Source organism: Netta rufina (genome assembly GCF_964035555.1).
Source record: "Netta rufina genome assembly, chromosome: 2".
NCBI classification, from domain to species: domain Eukaryota; kingdom Metazoa; phylum Chordata; class Aves; order Anseriformes; family Anatidae; genus Netta; species Netta rufina.
The window spans coordinates 30,619,792-30,641,102 of record NC_140124.1 but is presented as its reverse complement, the minus strand read 5'-3'; the positions used below and the strand labels follow the sequence as shown (position 1 = coordinate 30,641,102).

The 21,311-nt window shown below is 38.2% G+C and overlaps 1 protein-coding gene across 1 annotated transcript in view; it reads left to right on the top strand.

Annotated features, from left to right (window-relative positions):
- Window positions 1–21,311, top strand: part of AGMO (alkylglycerol monooxygenase) — a gene marked incomplete at both ends in the record, with an annotated part of 197,375 nt that overhangs the window by 67,070 nt on the left and 108,994 nt on the right. Inside the window, 2 exons of the mRNA XM_084283049.1 lie at window positions 12,107–12,210; window positions 20,097–20,192. Of these exons, the coding sequence (XP_084139175.1) occupies window positions 12,107–12,210; window positions 20,097–20,192 (200 nt within the window). The remainder of the gene's footprint in view (window positions 1–12,106; window positions 12,211–20,096; window positions 20,193–21,311) is intronic.

The window sequence follows — 21,311 nt, the reverse complement described above, 5'->3', positions numbered from 1 at the left end:
GATCATATTGCTGTTGCCCCAGGGATGGCTTCAACATAAATATAAATCTACATTTGTGTAGAACTAATCTAAGCATGTCTTAGTTCCCTGCTGAAAGGACAGGGCAAGGAGTGGTGGGAGAGAGAACCTTGAAGACTGCAGTCTGTTGTTAGAGGTGTCCTCTAGATAGTCCTAGCTGGTAGATCTAGGGATGGGATGTAGAATATGACCTATCACCTGGCTGGGTAGAATACTGAGTCAAGCTTGCGTGCCCCCTTTCTTTTTCACTTTTAAATTAAGGCTGTGTGCTTTAAGTTGCCTCTTTATGTAATCTGTCCCTTTATGTAATCTGTCTATATGGCTTCCATATCCTTCTTGTTCAAATGATAAATGGAAAAGTTTATTGAAGTTTCAGCATGTTCAATAGTGCTCAGAACCAATCTGTTGTATGACAGATAACAATAAGTAGTTACTTGATGCACATAGAATATCTATGGTTAGTGATACACTTTTAGAAATGTGAGTGTAATGTAAGTATTGACAATGGTGATGCAAATGCAAATTTATTTTTGCACGTATCATATACACTGTAAATAAGCAATGGATCTATCACTGTAAAATAAGCTCACAGTATTACAGAACTATATTAGTTCTTTTTATTTCAAAGAAAAAGAATGTGAGACACTCGTAAAACAATGTATAAGTATGGGTGGCCTAGATGCCTGAAATAGAGTATGAAGTGTCTCCAGTGGTCTTTTGTTTTGAACTGTATATTTGAACTTGTGTCAAAATCTGTTAAAGGTAATGAATGGTTTTAAACCAAAATCAGTAAGCTATGGATCGCACCAATAGAGAGAGCACAAAACATATAAGTATTGCCTGAAATGTATGTCTATTTTTTTCTATGGTTTGTAAATCTGCAAACTGATGGGACCAAAGTTGAACATATATATATTTTTCCTAGTATATTTTAAAAGTTGATTTAAGGGATGTGGTGTGTCCTGGATGTTCCCCAGGCTTTCCTGATAGTCTTAGAAAACTTCAGTGGAATCCTTTGCAAATCTAATCTGCATTTCCACATATCTGTCATTCAGGATGTTGGTTAATAAATCATATGAAGTCTGCAGGAGAAAACTCGATAGAACTAATTCCTCGTTTACACGAGATAACTCCACTAATTTATCAGTGTTAATTCTTTCTGTATGTGACTTGGAAAAATGAAGAACAAAATAAATAAATACAGGAATCCAGCTACAAAGTGGAACTTACATGAAGGGCTCATGGATATTTCTTTTGAAAACTCTGTGCCTTTCAGTTTCGGGACTTTAATTCCTTCCAGTTCATCTTTTATTTTTCCCCTTTTTTTCCTCCCTTCCCCCCTCCTCCTCCCTTCCTATTTTTATACATTTCCCTAGCATTTTTGATTGTATTGTTCTGAGGGTCAAAAAGTGCTGAGTTAGTATCATTTATTGTTTTCTTCCTAATATTCTGCAGCTTTATGTTTCTTTAACGTATGCAAGCTCAGTTTTGAACATTGTGGGAAAAGGTTTCATTGGCATCCATTCTTGCCATTAAAGTGCTTCCCATCTGAATATTGCCTGCCAAAGTATGTGGTATCCTGCAGAGCAAGAGGATGAGGACATAGATTGCAATGAAGCTGAACAGTTTGCACTTCCTAACAGTGACACCAGACATCAATCTTGTGTAGAGACAGCCCAGAATACAGAAAAATAAGAACTCTTTTTAAAAAAAAAACTCTACCAAAAAAAAAAGAGAATTAAATTATTTTCTTTTCTTTTTTTTTTTTTTTTTCCATTTAATTCCAAAAGTTTTCTTCTAAGATTCTTCAAGATGAATATGTTTTCAAATTGCACAAGCTGACATTTCAGTGGCAGAGGCTTTTGGGGAAAAAAATAATATATATTATTTTTTTATATCCACACACATAAAGGATTTGGAGAAGGAAATTTATATATTGATAGGCTCTTTGAAGTAACTTTTTATTATTTACAGATTTTATTTAATTTAGTCTAATTTAGTTCTCTTTATCATCAAGCTAAGGAGCAGAGTGTTAATTTGGCCACAGCTAATGTGTTTCACACATTTATACTACAGTTTGACATCAGTATTCAGTAACACCAAGTTATATTATACAGTCTGGAAAGATTGCCAGTGCTGCAATCAGCCATATTTGGAGAAGACTGAGTCAAGTCTGCAGCTTGTATGAAGTGGCATAGCTCTATGAAGTCTATTTGCACCAGCTGCTGAGGATCTTCTCCTTTACACAGGAAGTTGTTGCAGGTTTTTATTTTAATATATAAATCTAGTTTTACCAACAGAATGATTTATAGTTGGGCAATTAATGAGCCATATGCTCCTCTTTGTAGTAAAAAAGGTGTGGAAAGAGCTAAGTGCTGCAAAAAGTTGCTACAGCAATGAACTGCAAAAGTTAATATATACCATGTCACTTAATCAGGAGGCTGTAGGGGTGTCAGGTGGGTAAATTTTGCTATAACCAGTAGGAATCCTCACTGAAGAAAAGGATAACTGAAAAAATTGGGCTAACTAATAGACTTATGCTGGAAAATGCATCATATGACTTAGGACTGTGTTCACAAACAGGATTTTTCGCTATGATTTAGGTATTCTTGAAGCTGCCATGGCACCATTTTTTTATTACTTCATATATTTTTTTCTAATTTGGAGCTGTTTTCAGACTATTACATCTAAAGAATCTCTTATGAAAGCCAGGACAGCCAGAAATCCAAACCTTTTACACCCAGGAACGCCTTGAAAGCAGCCCTGAGGAGAAGGACCTGAGGGTTCTTGATGAGAAGCTCAACTTGAGCTAGCAATGTGCACTTGCAGTTCAGAAAGCCAACTGTACCCTGGGCTGCATGAAACGCAGTGTCGCCAACTGGCTGAGGGAGGTGATTCTCCCCCTCTGCTCTGTTCTCATGAGACCCCAGTTGGACAAGTGTGTTCAGCTCTGAGGCCCCCAGCACAAGAAGGACATGGTAGTATTAGAATGAGCCCAAAGGAGGGCCACAAAGTTGATCAAGGGGCTAAAGCATCTCTCCTACGAAGACAAACTGAGGGAGCTGGGGTGGTTCAGCCTGAAGAAAAGGCTCCAGGGAGACACTTTAGCGATTTTCCAAGAACTAAAGGGGGTCTATGAGAAATCTGGGGAGGGACTCTTTGTCAGGAAGTGTAGTGATAAGACAAGGGAGAATGGGTTTACACTAATAAAGCATAGATTTAGATTAGACGTTAGGTAGGAAGAAGTTATTTATTCAGAAGGTGGTGAGGCACTGGAACAGGCTGCCCAAAGAAGCTGTGGATGCCTCATCCCTGGAAGTGTTCAAGGCCAGGTTGGATGGTGCTTTGAGCAACCCGGTGTCATGGTTCCGCTTGAGTGGGCAGCCGAGCTCCACCGCAGCCGCTCTCTCACTTCCCCTCCTCAAAGAGGAACTGGGAGAAAATACAATGAAAAGGGCTCAAAGGTTGAGATAAGGACAAGATCACACAGTAATTATTGTAATGGGCAAAACAGACTCAGCATAGGAAGATAGTAAGATTTATTGCTTATTACTAACAAGCTAGAGAAGTGAGAAACAAAAGAAACCAAAAGCACCTTCCCCCCATCCACCCTCTTCCACCTCCTCCCCCCGAACAGCGCGGGGGAATGGGGGTTATGGTCAGTCTACAGCGCTTCTTCTCTGCCGCTCCTTCTCGGCAACTCTCGTCCCCTGTGCTGTGGGGTCCCACCCACAGGATACAGTCCTTGATGAACTGATCTGACGTGGGCATCCTACAAGCAGCAGCTCTTCCAGAGCTGCTCCAGACACGGGTCCGTACCACGGGGTCCATCCCTCAGGAGCAAACTGCTCCAACTTGGGTCCCCCACAGGCAGCAGCTCCTGCCAGGTCACCTGCTCCTGCGTGGACTCCTCTCCACAGGCTACAGGTCCGGCCCAGAATCTGCTCCGGCAGGGGTCTTCCACAGGCGGCAGCCTCCGTCGGTGCAGGGCCACCTGCTCCACCATGGTCTCCTCCATGGGCTGCAGCGTGGAACCCTGCTCCACCGTGGTACTCCATGGGCTGCAGGGGGACATCCTGCTTCACCATGGTCCTCACCACAGGCTGCAGGGGACTTCTGCTCCAGCACCTGGAGCACCTCTCCCCCTCCTTCTTCACTGACCTTGGCACCTGCAAGGCTGTTCTTCACTCCTCTCACTCTCCCAGCTGCTGTGTGGCGCAGCATTTTTTTTCCCTGCCTTAAATATGCTCTCACAGAGGCACAAAACAACACTGCTTATTGGCTCAGCTCTGGTCAGCTGTGGGGCCCTTACCAAACATGGGGAAGCTTCTAGATCCTTCTCACAGAAACCACCTCTATGGCCCCCTGCTACCAAAACCTTGCCACATAAACCCACTACACCCGGTCTGGTGGAAGGTGCCCCTGCCCATGCTAGGGGTTTGGAAATGGATGATCTTTAACGTCCCTTCCAACCCAAACCATTCTATGATTCTGTGATTCTATGAGAGATGAGTAATTGTGTAACAGCTGCTGCCATCATGGTTTCTCATGGTCCAAATATACAGATCTTGAAACAGAGATTATCCAAAACACAGACAAACAAAACTTTGACTAGCCACAGAGCTCCTGCAAGCAAATAGAGAATTTGAACAATTGGCTCCAGAAAGGTGTGAGAAACAGGTTGTTCAGGCAAGTTGGTATAGAAGAACGTGTGTGAGACACAGCAGCATACTAAAAAATACTTGCCAAATGCTCAGTTATTTTCAAAGATTACACGTGCACACGTTGCTAAAGCTTCATTCATTCTTTGTATTTCTTAATTTTCTGAAAAATTTCTATTTGTCTTTGTGGTAGTGTCCAAATACAACATTAGCATGATGAAATTTCTTTGGGTCGTTTATCTTCTCCATATCTTTCCTCATGAAAGAATACACATTCATTTGTTATTAAAACTATGAGTGAAATCAGAGATGGAGTCAGTGTGAATTAACTTCTGAATTCTTACCTAATAAACTTTATTCTCTTGTGTTTTACCATGGCATGCATGGAGAGAGACTGTTCAGTTTCTAGAAACTATATGAAGAGCTTCTCACAGGCAATAGGTTAGGACTGACCTATTGCAATGAACTTATACATTAATGCAAACTAGAGTAAGAATATTACTTTGCAGGCAGCGTGATTCACACAGCTTAGCTTCTGATGGAATTATTCCTACTATAAGAGACAATGAGTCTGAGGAACTCTGTGGCTTTTTCTAGCCTTCCCAATGATATTCTATGCTTGTGAGCATGCCAAGAAATAGCACAGGGCACCTATGGGTTGGAAAGACCATTATTTTTGACCCAGCCAAGCTCGGCTTTTCTAACCATGTAGTACCTTTACAAATTCAGAAGTGTATGACAGTATAGTTCGCAATCCTCTTAGATTATTGCTATGAGGGTATATGATCTGGTCCATTGTTTGTTCTGGGTAGCATATGTAATACTTTGGCTTGTCTTGAGTCTTCCCACGTTTCCCTAGACCATTCTGCATCTTAAGTTTTTCAGATCTTATTGTGGATTTTTTGTGTGGGAGCAGTTTTGTGTTTTCAACTGGTATGGCAGCAGATCAAGCGGGAGGTTTTGGCTTGTGCACAGATTCTGGAGGCAGGTTTTGTAGAAGGTTGCTCCAGTTTTTGGCTTGTAAGCCATGGGAGCATATACCATGTATTACTCAATTGTAAGTTAGCCCACTCACTAAATATTTTGCTGACCACATACAGTAATTCAAGAGGGCTGAAAAACAGAGATAGTACTGAATAAAGCACAGAAAAAAACAAACAAACAAACAAACAAAAAAACACTACCACACATCTTACATCACGGAAGAATCAGATGCTGAATTTCTATTGAAAATTCTTAATTACATTGGTGGATTGCAACTCTGTATGTAGCGTGTCACATCGTAACATTACTTTCTGTTTGAGACTGCTTATTTGGTATTCCAAATGATTATCTATGCTGGAATTACCTGTGTAATAAAATATATTTCATTATAAAATGACCAAAGATGGTGCTGAGGCTGAAAAGGTGCTTCTGACTTGTTCCACTTATCCTCTTGAAACACAAACTCTGGTAGCAAAGGCTAACATAGTCTATTTTTCCTTTTATGCTAACTAGCAGCAGAACTCCTATTTTCTAATTGCTGAAAACTGGTCTGTGTCAGGCATACACACAGGTAGTGCTTTCCAATAAGAATGTGAAAAAGATTAAAGTCCAGAAAATTGTTTGAAGCTATACTGTGAATGATATCTAATTCATGACTCAATCCCAATTCTCCTTACAGGTAGTTTTTTGATTTCTGTGTGTGACTATCCCGAGAATGCAAATTACTAACATTTACTGTAGCCAAGGCCACAATGTAAGAAAAAGATCTTATTAAAAAAAAAAAAAAAAAAAAGGAAAAAAGAAAAAAGAAAGAAAGAAAGATGTGTGTTTCCCTGTATGTGCTCTTCTTTGTGTGTGGCATATATGTCTTCCAGATATTTCCTTGGATCTTATCCTGTTTTCTTTAAACCCATGCAGCTCTTTGCTTACATTAACATAACAGAGGGAATAATTTGTTCCTATAAGAATTAAATTTGTAATACAAAGGAAGTGGAGGCTTTTGGCAAATAACCTATCTTGCAACACTTACTGAACACTTAAATGAAAAACATCAAGCAAAGTTGGATCAGAAGAGCAAGAAAAGAGGGTCTACAGAATAAGCGTATAAAGATTTCTGTTTTCATGTGAGATAGAATGAATTTGAAGGTGACTTCTCAATTTTAATAAAGGCATTCACTCTGTGTCCCAGGACACAGTTCTTTAGCCAGCTTTTACAAAAAACAAACAAGCATTAATTGTATTTCCCAGTGACAAACCACTGGCTGTCTCAGTGTTTTTTCATCCAATGGAAATATAGAATCCAGCTGGGAAGGTGAATCTTTTAAAAAAAACACCTCCCTCTATGAGAATGGATTCATTCAAAGGTTTCAGAAGCATCAATGGAACAAATCAATTAGAGCGGGGCAGGAAGGTAGTGAGTAATCACGCAGTTGTTTTTTGAGTAAGTGAAGCTAGAGTTCAGTGAAGAAATTAAGTAGTATTCCTTCCTCTCTATTTTACCTTTATTGGGAGAGTAAAAGGCATATAGAAGGACTGGAAGTTTCACTTTCTAGGCCAATATCCTCCACTTTCTGGAGAATAGACTCATGACATGACCCCTTAACTACCACTTGTAGGTGAATGCAAGACCGAGTACCTGCATTTGAGTATCAGCAGGTCACAGCTGCTCTAAGAAGTAGCAGTTGTCATGCTGGGGTTAGCAGGGGCCACACTGGGTGAGGGGTTTCTTGCCATTTGCTTGTTTTTGTGAAGTTCATCACAAAGTGTTAACCTGTGGCATAGGACAAGTAATATTCCTGTCTTAGTTTATACCCAGTTCAATTCAACACTGAATCTTGTAAGAGGTGTCAAGCATAGTCAAACTGAATGTTTTGTTTAATTTTAACTGGATGCTAAGGGGAAACTTTGCCCTGTTTGCTTAGCTACAATCAGTGTTGACTTAAAGAGAACAGAGACTATACGAGACTATATGGAAACATTCCTAAACTATCTGTTTGTTGGTAGGTGTTTCGTTTGTTTGTTTTTCTTCCCAGTTTATCTTATGTCCAGAAATTCAGATGTAATTAGGTTACAAAGAAATTACCAACCATCAGATCTTTACCATGTCAATTATTTTGAGGATTGTGAAAAATGTCTGTTTTCAATGACATGGCTCCTTGAAATTACAATGGGGTATTTTGGCAAATATATTTTCTCCAGTTGTTAATCAAAATGTAGTGGGATGTGGAAATCACTGAAAGCTGTGGAAATGAACAACAACAAAGGCTCATTTTGAACTTCCCACGTCATGTATTCTTAAAGAGAAATCTTATGTGTATGGTGACCAGTTTCTGTCACCACAAGGGAAATACTTCAGTGGTGAAATATGGCCCAGGTGTTGGATCTATCTTTTAGTCCCATTGAAAGGGATTTGATTAATGCCAAAACAGAAAATCTGAAGTAGAAAAAAAAAATAAAAAAATAAAGCTAAGTGGAATCATTCATACCACTGTGATACGGTTGTGATGGTGTGTGAAACTGAATTTTTATGTATTACTTGTAATGAGGAGGGAAGAAGGGGGGTGGAGGAAATGATAACATCTTCTCTTCAGCTTTTCCAAAAGGAAGAAAGATTAAAGTGGGAAGGAAATTTAGTAGTCTCCTTCTGCATAATGAAGACCTATGTCTAATAGAAGATAAAGATGGCATTTTCATTTCAGGTAGTTCTGTGAAAAGTTATACAAATTATAACCTAGCACAGCAAGGGTCTCCTTTGATGGTATGGATTTTCTTGTGTTTTGTTGGATGGAAACCTGATGTGCTGTTTGGATACAGGGAAGAACAGAACAACATCTTACTACTGGAGTTAATTATTGCTTAATACATTGCTGTTATCACTGTGCAGAATCAGTGAATTTTTTCACTTGCTAGACAATATAAATCCTGAAATAATCAGCCTGTAATTTTACAAGAGAATGAATGGTACCATCTAAATAGAAGGAAAGAAAATTGATGCTAGAATGTTCTGGATGATGGACTGGTTATCATCTGGCCCTCAGTTTTTCTCTCTAGCTCTTCAAGTCTACACAGACTCATACATGCAATTACTAAAATCAGAGGGCTGAGAGTAGTTTGGAGATTTGTATCGTAACCCTAAAGGAAAATAAAAAATTGTCTTTTGTACTATTATCATTAGTCTGATATATGAATTCTATTGATAAAAGAAAGAAAATGAGAGGCTGAGGGAACTGGATCAGAGAGTAGGAGGGGACCTAAAAGTAGCTTTGCAGCATAGATGAAACATCTTTTGTCAAGAAGATAGAGCCAGGCTTTTTGCAGAAGTGCGTGGTGGGAAGACAAGAGACGATGGAGAAGAAAACAGGTTCTGGCTGTATGTAAGAAAAAAACTTTTCCTCAGTGAGGACAATCAGGAACATGTTATGGAGAGAGTTTGTATGGTTTCTGTCTTCAGAGGTTTCCAAGACCCAGCTAACCCTCAGAAACCTCATAGTTGTTCTTGTTGTGAACAGGAGGTTAGACTAGATATCTCTTCTAGTCCTTTACAGCATGAATTATCCTATGATTCTATGATGTTAATTCTCCTGAATCAAAAATAGAGGTTTTGTGCTTTTTTTTTTTTTTTTTTATAATTTTGTATACTAATTATATTGACTTAGAAAACAGTCAAAATTTCATTAGAGCATTGTCTACATGACAATTCCATTGCCTACTTTTATTCCTGTGTCTTCACTTATGAATTTAAACTGGAGAGATATAAAAAAAACCTACTATAATACTTCCTGGTTTGTATGTGGATTTCTTAAAAAAAAAAAAAAAGTTTCAAAATTAGCTGTATCTCACTCTTGCTCTCCTTTTTGGTCATTATATAGTAACAAACATGAGAAAATGCACAAGACGGTCTTTTATAATTTCATTCTAATTCAAATAACGTTTTTCTTTTTATTTCAAGTAATCATTATTACATATGAATGAAAAAGTGAAAGCACAACCCTTTTATAGACCCAAACTTTTCTGTTTCTGTTTTGGATAGTTAGTAAGCAATCAGGTGTATTCTTTGATGAATGCTTCGTCTGTTTCTTACATTTGTAGGAAGTAATGGCTATAATTATTTTTAATGTCCTAATGGTTACAGACTGAGTTTTGGGGTGATCCATTTCACGCTTATTTATTATGTTATTTTTCTGCTCAAATAAAAGTTATAGATAATCAGTTTCTTCCCATTAATACTGAGGACAAAAAATATTTCTGATCATCAGCGCTGTTAGGTCAAGGAATTTAACATAGACTGTGCAACTGGTGTCAGCAAAAAGAGGATTAAGGAGAAGAATTTAATTCATTTAACTGTAGCAGAAAAAGTCAGAAATGGCCTAAGCAGTTAATTGCTTGTGACATAATTGTTTGTTTATGTCTCTAATATTCCTGTGGTACATTTTTGAATGATAGATCATTTAAGTTGACTGGCACATCTGAAAGATTAACATTATACCAATATTCAGTTACCTTGTTCCGTAACTTAGCTAGTGTAAGAGGCAGTTTAACTGAAAAATGAATGCTAATAAAGTGCCTGTTTAGTAATTCATTTTGAAAACCGTTTGACCTTAACTAGAATGAAAGTAGACTGTAAAAATCATCATAGATTCCCTTCCTTGAACTTTTCACAATGCTGAAAAATGACTGAGGGAAAGAAGCAAGATCCAGTTACTGTACCCTGTTTGTACAGCTGTACTTCATTGAGTGGAGGCTTGTGTTACACACAGTTTGTGATAGGAAGTAAATGCTTTTAAAACAACTAAGGAGACAGGTCTTTAACCTCCACCTTTTCAGATGCTTTATTCACTCATTTAGCTTCTGTCGAGGTCTTGGGAAACGTTTCAAATACAAATTATTATTGAGTACTGAAGCTCACCTGAATAATTCATCTCCTAGTGAGCTCATTAGAGAGAGAAGTTAAGATTTTTTTATATATATATATTTTATTTATTTATTTATTATTATAATTATTATTAGAGATAGAGATTACTAATTATTGATACAGAGAACATTTGCTGTTTCAGGGACAAATACGTTTAAAGGAAGAATTCTCAGACTGAATATTAAATGAGGTTTATGATAGATGAAGATAGAGTTTTAATTCAGCAATGGTAATGATTTTCAAGGACTTAGAGGACATTCAGAAATGATGTTGTCATGTAGTCTGTCAAAAATCCATCAAAGTTCATTGTATTTTAAAATTTTAATTTCTAACGTAAGGCTTTTAACTCCTGTTACAAGACTGTTCAGTCATATTAAATGGTGAAGACATTTTAAGATTCTTTAAGGGGATTTTTTGGCAGTGCTTCAAATTACAAGAACATGTTAATCACCAGACCTAAACTGTTTGATGTAAGCTTGGCACTAGATAATTTCAGGCATTTACACACTATAAGGTCATTCTGTGAATTAATTTCAAATATCTGCCAAGGGCACTTCTCTAATTGCTCTGGTGTAAGAAGTCAGTGGCAATGGCAGCATGCAGTTGATGGTCAGCTAGATAACTTTTAATTTCTGTAATCAGCTGAGGCTGTGTATATTTCATCCTTTGAAATATATGTGACCTTGAATTTAGTTTCATTATAAATATATATTATATAAATATATATATACTGCTATATAATGCCAAAAAAACACATTATTTTGTCTTCATTAACCACCCATTTTCACATTTTGCTATAATTAATGTCTTCTTCATAGCTTGTAGCACTATATCTGATGGCCGTGAACATTCCTGGCTTTCATTTCTGTTGATAACCTCCCACTTAAGACTGGTCAGATATAATTATTTACTGCAATGAGGCCACTCCAATGAGGCACTTAAAGGGAAAATGCCTTCATTTAATTTAATCCAAAATTAGGATTTTGAAATATTCTTCTTCATTTTAGTACATCAGAGGTCTCATGACTTCATAACACAACTAAAATTAGTTTTACCCTTATTCCAGCAACTTTTTAGAACCACAACACAATAGAGTAACTGCTCTCCTTTAGCTGAATCTGGAGTTTCCAGCAGTTTTGAGCAAACAACCATTTGTTTTTCCATTTGTGGAAAAGCAGTGGGCAGGCAATAGTTGCGTTTCATGGTCTGGGGTACAAGTGGACTTGAAGATTTATGTGATTTTATGTGAAAACCATAAGCATAACAGTAGATATCAGTTAAGTTGTTTAAACAGTCAGCTGACATTTAACCCAGTCTAACCAAACTCATCACTGGACATTAGTTTTTATTTCCTGCTATACTATGTTATATTATGGTAAATTGTAAATTGGCATTGTATTATGGCAAAGAGTAAATTGGGGATTTAGTTCCTTTTAGCTTAAGGAAAAAAAAAAAAAAAAAAAAAGCCATAGGAAACAAATGTTGCTTTGTTCTCTGGTATATGCCTCATTAGAAATTATGTGTTTTGCAGAGGTTAACATACTGTGGGCAGCACACCAGGTACATCATAGTTCTGAAGATTACAATTTATTCACGGCTTTGAGACAATCTGTACTGCAGAAATACACCTCCTGGGTAAGTTGCACAAGATTTGAAAAACAACTTAATATCACCAAGATTTAGTAAAAGTGAAAATATTTCCCTTCAAATAAAAACATGTAAATTATTTTATACGTTAAACACTGAAAAGCACAGATGACTTTCAGATTCTTCAGTTTCATAAGCTTTAAAAGTACATTCATTTTATAGCAAACTTGAAAAGTGATACACTGATTAATTTTAAGAAGGGTAATTTTAACTCTTTCATAAATTCATAACTTTCCAGGAAAAATGTGACTTTTTAAAAACATTATTTAGTTATTCATGCATCAGTGCAGGAGAAGATCAGAATATAGTATAACTACTCTAGAATATGTCCATGTAGCTGAAAGGAGCAGAGAAATAAGAAAAGATTGCTTTGGACGTGCAAACAGATTTATTTTTGTATCTGCTCATGTCATACATCAGCACTCCAGTAAGTCAAAGAAATATGCCGCCACTTTTATCTAGCTTTATTTCAGACAAAATGTATTGTAAATAATGATCTGTGTATGCATCAAATAGAAATTAAGATAAGTACTCATTTAAAGATTTAATTGAGAATACTATCCAGTTTTGGGCACAAGGTAACTGCTGCTTTTTATCAGCTGCTCTCTCATATTCTCTTATGACTGCTTTTTTAAACTCATTGTGGTTTCTTAGTGTTGTTTTTTTTTTTTTCTTTTCATTTTTTTGGTTGTTTTTGAAGTATAAAAACTTCAAAATTCGAACTCTTAGGATTAAATTTCAGAAGTAATTTTAAATATATTTTTATAGATAGAAAATACATAAAAGCTGTCCTGCAGTGAGATATAATGGTGGAATAAACATACAGTCCTCTGTGAATCTCTATGACTAGCCTATGAGCAAATGACTCAAACCCAAGCGTGTGCACTCACAAAAATCCAAATCCAGTGCAGCTCCATTAACTTCAATGAAGTTTGGATTTATGTTCACATAACTGAGAATGGGTTTAGCCTGTTGTTCTTAGTTGTTTCAAGCATATAACATTAGATAAGTTTAAGCAGTAGGTTCCAAAAAAGAATTGAGCTTTTCTAGAACTTGTGAAAACTCTCTCTTAGTTTTGCTTCTTAAAATATTCTCTGTAAATTATTATTTTTATTCATAAAATAGTCATCTGATTTTAGTACCAGTGCTGCAGATTTAAATGGCCATTATGAACAATAGTCAAAGTATCTCTGTCACAGCCCCACTTTCTGTGTAAGTACTGCCATGTTAAAGATTTAACTTTGAACATTTTACCCATTGGGACCATATGTACAAACGCTTAACAAAAACAATAATTCAAAAAAGACAGAAAGCCTGTGTGTGTACATATGGGTATGTTTATGAGTATTTTGTCTGCCTGAGTGGTTTTGAGGGTGATACCTCAGAGAGTACAAAATATTGAGGAAGGCCAAGGCATCTGGCCATCTTAGGTTCTAGAGACCATCCTCAGGACCACACTAGTACCACTTGTCAAATAATATATGTGTATTTAAAATTGATTGGTTTTGAACAAAGGGAAAACAACATAGAATCTATAATACTTTTGTGTGCAGTTTTTTTCTGCCAATATTTTATATTAACCAACACATTTTGTTAGTATAAATATGGGGATTTTCCTCTCCCCATAACTTTTGGAGAAAGAAAACTACTACACCTTTCAAAGCCTAAATGTGCACAAGCACTATTCCTGCTAATTCTTGCACTTTTTTTTTTTTTTTTTTGGACTGCCAGACTTGTCCAGAACCACATAGATGCTTCAAAGCTGAAACCCAGTGAAATCTTTAGTTATTCTCTGGGAATGATTTATGTCACTGAATCTGTACTGTTGAATGCAGCTTCAGATCCAGTTTTGTGGACGCTGTGAGAAAGTTGTGGTGGATGATGTGGGATTTTAAGACTGTTCTGTTGCCAGCTATGTATGTGTTTTAAGTTAAGGAGTATAAGATAAATAAATTAGAATATCAGTCTCTATGGGTTGTGCTTGTGCTGACTAGATGTAGAGCTTAGGGAAATGGTTTAGTGGGGACTGTTAGCGTTAGGTCAGAGGTTGGACTCGATGATCTTGAGGTCTCTTCCAACCTAGAAAATTCTGTGATTCTGTGATTCTGTGACTGAAAAGATTTGAAATGAAAAAGAGAAAAGTGTGCTTTAACTACAATCAGTGGTGTGAAATGTACTCTTGAAATTGGAACCAAATGTCTATTACTTCATGTCATTTGCACACAAAACATTTCCCTTTGTCCAGTAGAGGAGAGATGATGCAGACCTAGTGTTAGACCAAGAGATGGTTTTGAAGCCCATTTGGGGAGGAAGTAGATGGAAAGAATGTATATTCATTTTTAAGAGAACATCAGGATGCTAAGGTTGTATGCCTTTTTGCTATTGATGAAGCACCTAGTTGAAGTGTAATTGTGATAATAACTTGATAGTTTTAAACTGTACTAAGGTTTCAATTATGCTCTGTTGATTTTAATTCAGTGGAAATGTTTGTATATAAATTTCAAAAAGGTAATGGGTAACACTTTTTTCCAGCACAGAATCACAAATTTGACTTCTTTTCTATTGAGGAGTCTGACAGGTCTTGGATCTGTAAAGGATGCTTTTATTATATTTACCTTTATTTCCTGAGGAATCATCACAAAAGTATACCCCAATGTGAGCTGCCATGGAGGCAGTTTTCCTGTGGATCCTCACTGTGCCCCACAACCCCTTTGCTTTGTGCTGATGGTGAGCCTGAAAGATCAACAGGTAGCCCCAGAGACACGTCCTGGAGAGAGGTGGGCTCAGCACTGGATCTGTGCAGGAAACAGCCCTTCTGCTAAACCTCAGGATCTTCAGACTTTTCCCTTTCTTTCTTTGTGGAAGCATTCATAAGCTTTTGCTTACAAAAGAGAGACAGAAAAATAGGTCATGACCAATTCAGAGAGCATGTAATAATGTGGTGGACACACATCCTTCCAAAAGGGCCGATGCTTTAATTCTTGAGGCATAGTTGTGATGCAGCAGCCCCAGATATAAATTCCTCTCCACCCTGTCAGTAAGTGCCTTTCCCATCAGGTTATCAGTTACTGTGGCTGTGCCTCAATCTCTGTTGCTGAACCCACAAGTGCGAAAAGATCTATGAGTGTGATAAATATTTTTTCTTGAGTTTTGACCAGAAATTCCATCTTTGAGCCAGGAAATATTTTCTCCTACAGATTAGTGAAAGCTGGTATGTTCCCATGAAATGTTTTGATTTGGTGAATTGGCATTTCCAGTGAAAAAGTACTTAGGGATTTTTTTTTTTTTTAACTGACATTGATCTTGTTGCAGTGGAACCATAAGTAGGAGACTTATTTTTTTATTTTTAATTTTTTAAGAGTAGTTTTCATTTCTCCCTACGGGTTCTGATTTTGTGAATGACCTTTCAAATCCTTTCTGTCCTTTTTTACGTTTCTATAAATACATCAACACAAAAAGGAGGACTAAGGAGAATCTCCATCCTTTACTGGATGCGGGGGGAAACTTAGTTACAAGAGATGAGGAACAGGCGGAGGTGCTCAATGCCTTCTTTGCCTCAGTCTTTAGCGGCAATACCGGTTGTTCTCTGGATACTCAGTACCCTGAGCTGGTGGAAGGGGATGGGGAGCAGGATGTGGCCCTCACTATCCATGAAGAACTGGTTGGTGACCTGCTACGGCACTTGGATGTGCACAAGTCGATGGGGCCGGATGGGATCCACCCAAGGGTACTGAGAGAACTGGCAGAGGAGCTGGCCAAGCCACTGTCCATCATTTATCAGCAGTCCTGGTGATCGGGGGAGGTCCCAGTTGACTGGTGGCTAGCAAATGTGACACCCATCTACAAGAAGGGCCGGAGGGCAGACCTGGGAAACTACGGGCCTGTCAGTTTGACCTCAGTGCCAGGGAAGCTCATGGAGCAGATCCTCCTAAGAGTCATCACGCAGCACTTGCAGGGCAAGCAGGCGATCAGGCCCAGTCAGCATGGGTTTATGAAAGGCAGATCCTGCTTGACGAACCTGATCTCCTTCTATGACAAAGTGACATTCTGGGTGGACGAGGGAAAGGCTGTGGATGTGGTCTACCTTGACTTCAGCAAGGCTTTTGACACCGTCTCCCACAGCATTCTCCTCAAGAAACTGGCTGCTCTTGACTTGGACTGGCGCACGCTTCATTGGGTTAGAAACTGGCTGGATAGCCGGGCCCAAAGAGTCGTGGTGAATGGAGTCAAGTCCAGTTGGAGGCCAGTCACTAGTGGCATCCCCCAGGGCTCGGTGCTGGGGCCGGTCCTCTTTAATATCTTCATCGATGATCTGGACGAGGGCATTGAGTGCACCCTCAGTAAGTTCGCAGATGACACCAAGTTAGGTGCGTGTGTCGATCTGCTTGAGGGTAGGAAAGCTCTGCAGGAGGATCTGGATAGGCTGCACCGATGGGCTGAGGTCAACTGCATGAAGTTCAACAAGGCCAAGTGCCGGGTCCTGCACCTGGGGCGCAATAACCCCAAGCAGAGCTACAGGCTGGGAGAGGAATGGTTGGAAAGCTGCCAGGCAGAGAAGGACCTGGGAGTGATCGGTTTATAGTCGGCTGAATATGAGCCAGCAGTGTGCTCAGGTGGCCAAGAAGGCCAACGGCATCCTGGCTTGTATCAGAAACAGTGTGACCAGCAGGGCTAGGGAGGTGATCGTCCCCCTGTACTCAGCTCTGGTGAGGCCGCACCTCGAGTACTGCGTTCAGTTTTGGGCCCCTCGCTACAAGAAGGACATCAAGGTGCTTGAGCGGGTGCAGAGAAGGGCAACGAAGCTGGTGAGGGGCCTGGAGAACAAGTCCTACGAGGAGCGGCTGAGGGAGCTGGGCTTGTTCAGCCTGGAGAAGAGGAGGCTCAGGGGCGACCTTATCGCTCTCTATAGGTACCTCAAGGGAGGCTGTAGTGAGGTGGGGGTTGGTTTGTTCTCCCACGTGCCTGGTGACAGGACGAGGGGATGGGCTAAAGTTGCACCAGGGGAGTTTTAGGTTAGATGTTAGGAAGAACTTCTTTACTGAAAGGGTTGTGAGGCATGGGAACAGGCTGCCCAGGGAAGTGGTGGAGTCACCATCCCTGGAAGTCTTCAAAAGACGTTTAGATGTAGAGCTTAGGGATATGGTTTAGTGGGGACTGCTAGCGTTAGGTCAGAGGTTGGACTCGATGATCTTGAGGTCTCTTCCAACCTAGAAATTCTGTGATTTTGTGATTCTGTGATTCTGTCCAAAATTAAGTTTACATTGCAAGGAAACATGAGGCAGTTAGGAAAGCATTCTCCCTTGTCAATCTGAAATTTACCTATACATTTATATAAAATTTTCCTCATCTCACAACTTAGGAGGTGGTAGCAGTACTTAGAAGTACTTCTAAGTAGTACTTCTAGTACTTATTGAATATGAACCTTCCTTTGCCTGAGTCACCTGTAAATACGGTCAAATTGCATATGTTAATTTTAGGGAAAAAGCATATAATTTTTAACTCTATTTTAAATCCAGCAACCAATTCCATGCATGATCTGAACACAATTTTGTTTTGTTTTGTTTTGTTTTTTATTTTATTATTTTTATTTTTTATTTTTATTTTATTTTCAACTTTCTTTCCATTCCTTTTGAAAATTTCCTAGTTTTATCATGTCATTAGACAGGTACAAGCAGTAATAAGAGAAAACTGCATTAGCTTTACCAGCCGTGTGTCCTACTTCTTCATTGGCTTCATTGCAAGATGACCTTTGAGAAAAACCATGCCAGCACCCTAGATGTTGTGAGACAAATATCTTCCAATCTTTTCTTTTTAGAGCTTCCCCCACTTTTAATAATTAAATACTAAGAGGGCTAAGGTTGGTGGCAGGAAGCCAAAGGATCTCAGACAAGAGACTGACTCTATGTCAGTGTTGAGGTTATTTCTTCTAAATTGTGGGAGATTTACAGAATCACAGAATCACACAGAATTTCTAGGTTGGAGGAGACCTCAAGATCATCGAGTCCAACCTCTGACCTAACGCTAACAGTCCCCACTAAACCTAAGCTCTACATCTAAACGTCTTTTAAAGACTTCCAGGGATGGTGACTCCACCACTTCCCTGGGCAGACTGTTCCAATGCCTAACAACCCTTTCGGTAAAGAAGTTCTTCCTAACATCTAACCTAAAACTCCCCTGGCGCAACTTTAGCCCATTCCCCCTCGTCCTGTCACCAGGCACGTGGGAGAACAAACCAACCCCCACCTCACTACAGCCTCCTTTGAGGTATCTATAGAGAGCAATAAGGTCGCCCCTGAGCCTCCTTTTCTCCAGGCTGAACAAGCCCAGCTCCCTCAGCCGCTCCTCGTAGGACTTGTTCTCTTACACTGGATTTCTGTCTCAGATCATGGAGAATCATGTGTTAGAAAATAGTTCTTTTATTTGGTGCATAAGATCTGCATTAAATATTTAACTAATACATACCTCTACTCCAAAATTTCATGCCTAAATGAAATTTCATGCCACCTTCGATGGCATTTACTAGCTCCCACCTTCAGTAAGAGCTGATATGAACTCTTGTGAGTTTAACTAGACCAAATGATTCTTAGGGATTGAATGTGAAAATTTCACATGAATATATTTTCTTTTTTTGTTGTTTGTTTCATAAATATTTCAGAAGTGCTTCAGTCTTCAAGGATCAGACTGATTAAAACAAGGTTTCTTTCCAGTGCTTTGGTCTTGTTCCAGTGTTGAAGCCAGCAGACCAAGCTGGGATTGGAGGGCCTTAGTACTCTTGACAGTGAGAAACTACTGTGGTGATTTTCTCCAGAGCATCAGTCACATCAAAGGGATGGGGATGCATTTGTTTCATAGCCCCAGCTTGATGTCTTACCTAATGGGTAGATCTCTTGACAAAAACTGTGGGAATTTCATAATTAAATACTGTATAATACATGTACGTGCCATTTTTTTTTGCAGACCTATGCTAAAAGAATTTAAGACAGGGCTCAGGAGGCCTGTCGTGGCTATCTTATTGCTTTCTCTGATATTCAAAGAGTTGATTTTGTGAGAAGGACAATAGGAATTTGAATCTGTGCTTTAGGGAAGGATTAATTTCTCAGAGCAGCTGGTGTAACACAAGGTAAGGTAGAAAAAAAGAAAAAAAAAACAAACAAAACAACAAAACACCTTTGCTCTGATGAAAGAAGACTGACTTCTTAACATGTGAATGTCTTGTAAGTCTCATCCTATTGCTCAGCCAGTTAAGAAACTATTTGTGAAATTACTGGGACTCCACTCTGTAAGAAAACATTGTTTCCTAAGGAGGTAATTTGCTGAAACTATTTTCATGCCAGCACATCTTTAGAACCCAGCAATATATCAGGGCATCAAGAGAGATGCTGTGAGGAAGTTAGGGTGAGAAATTATAATTAATTTTGAAAGTGGAGCAAAGTGCCTTACCCTCATGATGCTCATGGAGGGAGTTCAGATGGAAAGGCTATAATGCTATAAATTCCCACCTTGCTTATTCTGTGATAATTCTCCCCTTTAAGTAAAGCCTTCATGTCAAGGATACGTTGCTGCATGCTACATATAGTGCAAAGAATAAATGTCTCATCTCAGGATTTTTAAGTTCTTTTCTTGATTTTGCTGCTTGCTCTCTTTATGACTTTTGGTAAATCACTTTCACTGAAATTTGTCCCACCTGCTATTCCATGTCTAGCAGTAACATAATAATCAGTATGTACTCTATATAATGTCCACATTACAGAGGTTTTAGAAGATGAAATTAAATGATCTTATGCAGTGCTTTGAGCTCCTGAAATTGTACTTCATTATATCACCACAACTTTAGTGCGATAAATATAATGTATATTTTCTTTTTAATTTTTCAGATGTTCAACTTGCCAATGGCTCTTTTCATTCCACCATCAGTGTTTGCTGTTCATCTACAGTTTAATCTACTTTACCAGTTTTGGATACATACAGAGGTAAACTAGGTTTTTAAGCCATACCTAAACAGTTAGCCTGGAGCAGTGTCCTGGAAATCTACTAGCAGCTGATTTATTGTGTAAGAAAAATCTTTGTCTGAATTCTTTAAGGAGAAACATCTGTTCATTTTTATTCCTTTTGCTGAATATATATTGCTAAGTTTATAAGAAGCAATGAGGCCAGTTGGTCCCAATTAGATTAAAAATAATAATAATAATAACTGTAAGGAATCAGAACTTTTTAATATTTTAATACAATATTTTCCTGTCTTGCAGCTTATTAAATATTTCTGGCAGATACTGAAACTGATTTTATTTCTAAGATAAATATTTTAGAGAAAAATATCCAAACTACAGTACTTCTTAAAGACCATTTAGAGTTAAAACTTAAGATATTGTTTCCTTTTTAATGCAAGTAGTTCTCAGATGAAAAATGTTATTTAGTTATCTAATAGCTATTTGCTTATGACTACACCTATTTATTTGTTTTGTGGGTATATAGGCAAAATGTATTTTACATACATATAGAGTTAATTACCCAGTGTAATTTGTAAGTAGTTTTCCATACTTCTCAGGTAGTTGGACAGCCTTTCATTCTCACTACAGTAGAGGTGTTTAAAGGTTTTGCATGTTATATGGCAGTAGCATGTATGTCAGTAGCCCCTGCTGGGCTGCAGGCTAATTACCTCTGCAACCCTCTTACTCCCTTGATTACTCTCACTACTCAGATGCTTTTTTCCCTCTGTAGTTTCATTATGCCATCTATAGGAAATTTATTTTGGAAAAACATATATATATTTTTATTTGCTATTTTTTTAAATACTGTTTTTATTTTCTCTTTTCTGTGTGCTTGCTTAACAAAAAAAAAAAAAGAACAATAATAATAATTAAAAAAAATAATAATAATAAAACTAAGATGTACTTAAAACTACTAAGTACTTACAGTGGCCCAATAACAAACTTCTACTGTTGGCATTACAGTTCTATTGGGCAAATTTCTAAAACCATTAATATGTGTCTCACATTAGAGGAAATTTTCATAGTGTATGTGCAAGTGTAAGTTTAGACCATAGTCTAAACAGGAATAAATTTCAGTCACAATAAAATGATAAGTACCCT